The sequence below is a fragment of the Tupaia chinensis genome, unplaced genomic scaffold (genome assembly GCF_000334495.1).
Source record: "Tupaia chinensis unplaced genomic scaffold, TupChi_1.0 Scaffold148210_1, whole genome shotgun sequence".
Taxonomy (NCBI): domain Eukaryota; kingdom Metazoa; phylum Chordata; class Mammalia; order Scandentia; family Tupaiidae; genus Tupaia; species Tupaia belangeri.
In genome coordinates, this window is record NW_006208060.1 from 1,381,431 (window position 1) to 1,389,391 (window position 7,961).

The following is a 7,961-nucleotide window of genomic DNA, read 5'->3' on the forward strand; positions in this document are numbered from 1 at the left end:
GAGAGGAGGCGGACGGCGAGGCCTGGCCCCAGCGCGGGACGCCGGCCCGCCGCCGCACGGGCTCCCTCGGCCAATATTCCGGGCCACATCCCGCCGCGCGTCCACCTCGGCTTCCGTCCGAGGGCGGAACTACAACTCCCGGCATGCTCTGCGCTCATCGGGCCGTTCACTTCCGGGAAACAGGGGGCGGGCCTAAATCAGGGGCGGGGCCTTGAAGGGCAGGAGCCAGAGAAGGCTGTGGTCCTTTGAGGTGCAGCAGATTCTGAGCATACACAGGTTCGAGTCCCCTTGCCAACTGATTCGTCATGGTGTTTTACTCTTTATTCCTTTTTTTTTTTTTTTAAGGTTTATTGCCAGAGGGTGCATGTACCCATGGGAGAGGAGAAAGAGGCAGTGAGGGGGAAAGTGAGAAATCACCCCCCCTCCAGGGGAGTTGGCCATGTTGTAATATGTTCTCCTCCATTCTCCTCTCGGGATCGCGGGCACGCATGTACAAACATACAGTGTGATTTTCTTTTCTTTTTAAATTTTTTTTTTTTATTTAGAGAGAGATTTTTGCTATAGAGTGTGTGTGCTTGCCAGAGAGAAAGAGACAGAGAGACAGAAAGTGAGAAATCACTTCCCAGGGGAGATGGGCATGCTATAATCCCTTCTCCTCCATTCTCCTCCTGGGACCTTGGGCACATATGCCTCGCATGAGTTTCAAGCCACAGGGTCCAGGATTCGAACTGCAGTCAGTTGCGTGGGAGTCCAGCACCTTAACCACCACGCCACCTACTGGCCCCTTTTAAAATTCATTCCTAACGGGGACACAGACGGTCTTGGAAGGCGGATGCTCCATGAGGGAGCAGTCAGGGCCCCAGCCTGGCGGAGCTTCCAGCCTGGTGGGTCAGCACCTACCAAGACCTCCATGGATGTCGAGGTCAGCAAGAGTTCAGTCAGGAATGTCTCCACAGGGAGAGAGGGTATTCAAACTGGGTTTTGAAGGATGGGTAAGAGTCTGTTAGCTGGGCCATCAGGCAGTGTGATGTTTAAGGCGCTGGACTCCCCGTGGATCACTGTGGTTCCAATCCTGGATCTGGTGGCTTGTTCTCTCACTTTCTGTCTCTCTTTCTCTCTGGTCAAATTGAATAATAAATAAATTTATTAAGTAATTATTTAAAAAAGGAAAAGGAGTAAATGTTCATTTTGTATTAGCTATTGATGTGTACTAGTCCCTGACATGTTAGATTAGGGACATGGAGCCCAAGAGGTTCTCCCCAGTGAGGGCCTACGTGAAGTGGGTTTTGACATATAGGTAGGAGTTCGCCAAGCAGATAAGCTTAAGTGCTGGGCTCTTCAACCTGACACTGGGTGCCCTAGAAAAGGGTGACGTTGTAACCTCTGTGCCTTCCAGGGGTTCCCTGTCTGGTGGGAGAGAGGGGGGCACAGACACTCCCAGATGATGGAATCGGGACAGAAGGGAGGGTGTCCAGGCAGAAGAGTTTGGCAGGTGGGCAGCACTTCGCCGTGGGAGCCAGTCTCCGGGCTCAGTGGGTGGTGCTCAGTCACCTTATTGTCACTGTCCCCAGCTGAGGCCGGGTGGGCAGATGGCTGACCTAGTTTCTGCTGTGAGTCAGGGTGGTGCCCCTGCCCGGCCCATTTCCTCAGGGCTCAGGCTCCTGCCCCACCCTGGGAAGAACGGCCAGGCCACCAGATGCCAACACCCCACAGTCCCTTTCCCGGGAGCTCCTCCACACCGCCCTGCCCCGGGCCCTGCAGCTCCACCTGTCCCCGAGTGACTGTCCCGCTTTCTCTATGCCTCCTGCAGGTGCCCCGGTGTGCCTGTCCCCTCCCAGCGGCCTCTCCTCACTCAGCAACGTGAGTGAGCCGCAGAAGAGCTGAACCGAGCGGCCAGCGGTGGCGTGGTGGTTGGGGCAGTTGGATTCTACCTGGCCAACTGAGCAGTTCAAGTCCCAGACCTGGCAGCTTGGAAAATACGCCAGGCGGGTGTGCATGCTTGCTTAAAATCTCGAGAGGAGGGACCAGCAGTTGGCACAATGGCTATGTCGTTGGACCCCCTTGTAGTTGATCATGGTTCGAGTCCCAGACCCAGTGGCTTAAAACTCCCACCAGGCGCGTGTGCGTGTGTGCGTGCCCAAGATCCTGAGAGGAGAATGGAGGAGAAGGGACTGTGGCATGGCCAACCACAGTTTAAGGAAAAAAAGAGGCTTCGGGGGACCAACATTTGGACTCCCATGTACTTCGAGTCCCGGACCCGGTGGCTTAAACTCATGCCGGGTGCGTGTGCATGCATGCCTAAGGTCCCGAGAGGAGAGGGGAGGAGAAGGGATTGTGGCGTGGCCATCCCCCCTGGAGGGTGATTTCTTGCTTTCTATCTCTGTCTCTCTCTGTCTGTCTGGCGAGTGCACGTGCCCTATAGCAAAAACCTCTCCAAAACAACAAAAAAAAGGCTTTTGCCTTAGGGCGTGTGACTTACTGGAGAGAGACAGAGACAGTGAGAGGGACAGTGCAAAATCACCCCCCGGAGTGGGGGATAGCTACACAGCCATCTCTTCTCTTCCATTCCCCTCCTGGAATCTTGGGCACGCACGCACACACACAAACCCAGCGTGATTTTCAAGGCACTGGGTCCAGGATTCGAACCACAGTCAGCCATGTGGGAGTCTAGGGATGTAACCGCTACACTATCTTCTAGTCTTCTGGCAATTAATTTTTTTAAAAAATGTAGCCAAAGCCTGCTGGAGGCAAAGCTCTGCTGTAGGGTGTCAGAGTAGTTAGGTGGTTGGTGAAACTGGGGGGTTACATTGTATCGGGGTCAGCAGACCGGCTTCAGGGTACCTGTCCTCTGAGGATATTCCCAGAGGAGATACTGTATGCGCTCACGAGGACCTTTGCATCCGTTCACCCCGACAAGTCAATGGGACAGAAACAGGAAAGGCGGAGAGAGGCCGATTTCCAGCCCCTCCCCAGCCCCGCCAGCCCTCGGGTCTTTCTAGCCTTTTCTAGACCCTGCTTTTGTTTTCTTTTTTCTTTCTTTCCAAGAAATGTTTGCTATAGGGCATATGTACTTGCCCCTGGAGACAAAGGCAGAGACAGAGAGACAGAAAGCGAGAAATCACCCCCCAGGGGGGATGGTCACGCCGCAATCCCTTCTCCTCCATTCTCCTCTCGGGATCTTGGGCATGCACACACACGCACCCGGCGTGAGTTTTAAGCCACCGGGTCCGGGACACGAACCGCGGTCGACTACGTGGGAGTCCAGCGACATAGCCGTTACGCTAACTGCTGGTTCCCTGGACTGTGTTCTTAACACCAGCTAATTGGCTCCTTTCTTGATTTCTATTTTTTTCTTTCTTTTGCAAATGTGAACAACGTGTGTGACTTACCAGCATGAAAGGCTGGACGCTACCCCACGTCACCCTGTTTTCTAGCATCCCCGAATGATCGGCTTCTGTGTGGCCCATCTCTGTGCCCTTGACTGGTGACATGAGCCTGTGTCCCTGGGGACCCCCCAGAGCCCCCCCGTCACCTCTCCTAGGGAGGCCAAAGCCGCAGGGTCTTCACCCGGCGGGCCCACCCCCACGTGCTCCCTAGCCTTGGGCCCCATCCTCACCTATGGCGTCCCTGTCGCTTACTGCCCCCTCCACCTGTAGACGTGGAAACCAAGCCCCGCTCGTGGGCTGCAGATTGACATGGGACTGACCGCCAGACCTTGGTCGGGTTCCCACAGATCTTCCCGCGTGTCTGCACAACCTCATCGGCTGGGACGGGGATAACCACCCCCGCAGTTAGAACACCTACGGGACTGATTTTGAAAGGGAAGCTTCAGGGACAGCCCCACGGCCCGGCGTTAGGGCGGCCGGATCTCACATGGCTGACCTCACCGTTCAGGTCATGGACCGGAGGGCTTGAGAAACCCTGTCTGTCCCTAATCCTGGCAGGATGAGAGATGCCAGAGAAGGTGGTGGCGTGGCCATCTCCGGGTGCTGCTTTCTCACATTCTCTCCTCTGTCTCTCTGTCTCTGTCTCTGTCTCTCTCCAGCCAGCCAAAAGGCCCTATAGAAAATAATAAACCAACAGGACACTCTGGAACCTTCCACGGAATGGAGAGTGGTAGCTCCCTACTAGGGAGACAAGCTCACTTAAAAATAAATACAAGGCACGGCCAGCAGGTGGCATGGTGGCTAAGGCGCTGGACTCCCACGTGGCCAAGTGTGGTTCGAGTCCCAGACCTGGAGGCTTGAAACTCACACCAGGCACATGTGCGTGTGTGACCAATCCCAAGAGGAGAATGGAGGAGGGGTGGGGTATGGCCACCCCCCTGGGATGGAGATTTCTCACTTTCCCTCTCTTTCTTCCGGAGAGCTCACTGGCCCCACGGCCAAACCTAGAAAACAATAAGGGAGGAAAGAAAAGAAAAACGTTGCTACTCAGGAATCAGCAAGATCGCCCTTCCTCGGGGGACACGACGTCAGGCTAGCGTCTTAAACCTTCCCAGCGGCCCTGCAGTGCGGTCTGGCGTTCTCACTTCCAGGCGAGGAGACCGAGTCTCACAGAGCTGGCGGGGCTGGCTCTACTCTGTGGCTCTGGGCCCGGATTAGCTCGGTAGTAATCTGGAGGTAACAATAGTTCCTCTCTGGGGACCAGCAGTTAGCGTAATGGCTATGTCGCTGGACTCCCACGTAGTTGACCGCGGTTCGCGTCCCGGACCTGGTGGCTTAGAACTCACGCTGGGCGCATGTGCATGCATGCCCAAGATCCTGAGAGGAGAATGGAGGAGAAGGGATTGCGGCATGGCCATCCCCCCTGGGGGTGATTTCTCGCTTTCTGTCTCTATGTCTCTCTCTGTCTGGCGACTGCACGCGCCCTATAGCAAAAACCTTCCCCCCCCCCAAAAAAAAACAATAGTTCCTCTCTCTTAGGATTGCTTTTTTTTTTTGAAAGATTGTCGTTATAAGAATGATTTTATTTAACTTTATTTATTTTAATTTGACCCGAGAGGGACACAGAGAGAGGGAAAGTGAGAAAGAAGTCAATCCACCAAGTGTGGGATTTAAACCTCATGTGGCCATGTGGGAGTCCAGTGCCGTTAACCACCACGCCACCTGTCGGCCCCTCTTAGGGTTGTTAAAGCATTACATGAGGGCCCGGCAGGTGGTGTTGTAGTTAAGGCACTGGACTCCTACATGGCCGACCATGGTTCAAGTCCCGGACCTGGCGGCTGGCTTTCTCACTTTCCCTCTGTCTTTCTCTGGTCAAATAAATAATATTAAATAAAATAAATAAATAAAAAGCATTTAATAAGATCATGCTGAGCACAGTGCACTTATAGAAGGGCCTGCGTGGGTAAGCAGTTAGTGAAAGCATGACGCTATTATGGTTACGTCCACGAGGAGGTGACCTGCAGGTTGCCTGCTACCATGTGAAAACCTGTGACTATTCACAGAAAGCTACTTAACCAAGCCCTCGACCCTCTCTCTCTGTGCCATGGTGGTAGCTGGCCCAACCCTCATCCTTCCCAAGTTACAGGTGAGGAAACCTAGGATCGGAGAGGTGAATTCACTTGCCCGAGGTCACACAGCGTAGGGAATGAAAAACTAAACTAAAAACAACTCAAAATTCAAACCCAGTCCTATCTGACTCGGAGCTCTCTATAGTTCCTACCAGCCAGTGTGGGGGACAGGTGCGAGGCGTTGAAGGGGGCTTCTGGTGGAGAACAGCCTGTTTGAAGCCTGCGAGTCTTTTTTGGTTTTGGTCTGGTTTTGTTTTGACTAGATTTTTGACATAAGGCCCATGGGCTTGCTAGAGAGATAAGAGACAGTAAGTGAGAAATCAGCCCCCAGGGGGATGGCTACAGCACAATCCCTCCTCCGTTCTCCTCCTGGGATCTTGGGCTCGCATACCCAGTGAGATTTTCAAGCCTGGTGGAATTCCAGCACCTTAACCACCATGGCACCTACCAGCCACTAGGTCTTGGCCACGCAAGAGAGACGGCTCAGTATAGCCCTGCTTTCCACGACAGACAGGAAGACTGCCCCCCGGGGCAGTGGTCGGGCCAGACCACCTGGCCACAGAAGGCGGAGGGGAGCCGGTGCGGGGGACCCGCTGCCGTCCCGCGGTGGGAAAGAGAGGTGGGGAGCTCTGGGCTCAGCTGGTAAGACCTCCAAACCCACTGAGTAAGAGCCTGGACCCAGAGCCAGCCGAATACTATCACCCCGTCTTTTTTATTTATTTATTTTATAGCATTCACCAGAGAGAGAGAGAAAGGAGAGTGAGAAATCACCCCCAGAGGGATGGCCACACTGCGGTCCCTGCTCCTCCAGTCTCCTCTCGGGATTTTGGGCACGCACGCACACGTACCCGGCATGACTTTTAAGCTGCCGGGTTCAGGACTCGATCCGCAGTTGGCCACGTGGGATCCAGCACCTTGACCACCACGCCACTGGCTGGCCCCCGTATCCCCTTTGTGGGTGACTGTGCCTCAGTCTGGCCATCGGCAAGATGGAAAGTGGTGTTAATCAGGATTTGGGGGTTCTGTATTATTTATTATAGTATTATCATATTATTATTATTACTACAATCTTTTATTACTGTTCAGAAAGCATCCCCCTCCCAACTCCTCCTCCTAGTGAGCCAGGCTGCCAGGCCTCCTCCCTGCCCCTCTCCCACTCCCGCCCCGCTCCGCCCCGCCCGGATGTGCCAGCCCCGCAACCTGGGCCCAAGGCCGCCTCACTGCACAGCCGGGCGGCCCGTGTGTAAGCGGGGAGCAGCTCAGCAGGTTTTTCCTCTCGGCCTGCCTGCACGGGCACTCGGCTGCCCTGGCGTCTGGTACCGTCTTCTCTGCCGAGCGCAGCCAGAGGGCGGCGGGCACTGCACGAGAATGCCAAGCATCTTCGCCTACCAGAGCTCCGAGGTGGACTGGTGCGAGAGTAACTTCCAGCACTCCGAGCTGGTGGCTGAGTTCTTCAACACGGTGAGGGCGAGGGCGAGGACCGGCCGGAGTGGCAGTGGGCGGAGGGCGCGCCCGGGATGCTAGTTTGAATCCCGGCTCCTCACGTCCTCCTGGGAGGCTCTCCCTGGAATGGCTCACCTGCCGGAGCCTCAGGTTCTTACCTGCTAGACAAGGCAGGCAGCTTTCATTCATTCCTTGGTCGCTCGTTGGCACCAGCCCTGGGAGGAGGTTTGGGAAATTGTGACCAGGAAAAGAGCGGGTCTCTGCTCTCCCTGAACAGAGACTACCGATGTGCTGTTGAGGGGTTCACCCAGGCAGCTGCAGGGGCCCAGAGAACCCTGAGCTGGTGGGGGAGAGAGTGGATCAGGAAGGCTTCCTGGAGGAAGGGCCCATCTTGTTCCCAGCTGTCTGGGACTCCTCTGGCTTCGATACTGAAATTCCCAGCCCTGGGAACCCCTCAGTTCCAGGCGGACCAGAATGGTGATATTTCCCTCTCCCAGCCCCTGCCACAGGACCACGGGAGCGCTCGGACCTGGAGGGTTCTTTTCTCCCTGGACAAAATTGAAAAACTAATACCATTAGGTCAGGGCCAGCAGATAGCAGTGATTAAGGGCTGGACTCCCACTCGGCCAACCGTGGTTGGAGTCCCAGCCCTGGCAGGTTGGGAAGCTCACACCAGGTGTGTGTGCATGTGTGTTCAAAATCCAGAGGGGAGAATGGAGGAGAAGGGATTGCGGTGTGGCCAATCCCCCCTGGGGATGAGTGACTTCTCACTTTCCCTCTCTGTCTCTCTCCAGTGAGTGCAGGTGCCCTATGGCAAACACCTAAATACAAAAGAAAAAAAGCTCATTCAGGGCCAGCCAGTGGCTGCAGTTCGAATCCCAGACCTGGTGGCTTAAAACTCGTGCTGGGCACGTGTGAGTACATGCCCAAAATACCAAAAAGAGGTGTAGGAGAAGGGATTGTGGCACGGCCATCTCCTCCCTCGGGGGGTGGTTTCTCTCTT

General features: G+C 55.2%; 1 protein-coding gene across 1 annotated transcript in view; it reads right to left on the reverse strand.

The window, feature by feature from the left end:
- CLPP (caseinolytic mitochondrial matrix peptidase proteolytic subunit) overlaps nt 1-122 on the reverse strand; it is a gene marked incomplete in the record, with an annotated part of 5,927 nt that extends 5,805 nt beyond the window's left edge. Inside the window, 1 exon segment of the mRNA XM_006170287.3 lies at nt 1-122. Within this exon segment, the coding sequence (XP_006170349.2) occupies nt 1-89 (89 nt within the window).
- Between the last annotated feature and the right edge of the window lie 7,839 nt (nt 123-7,961).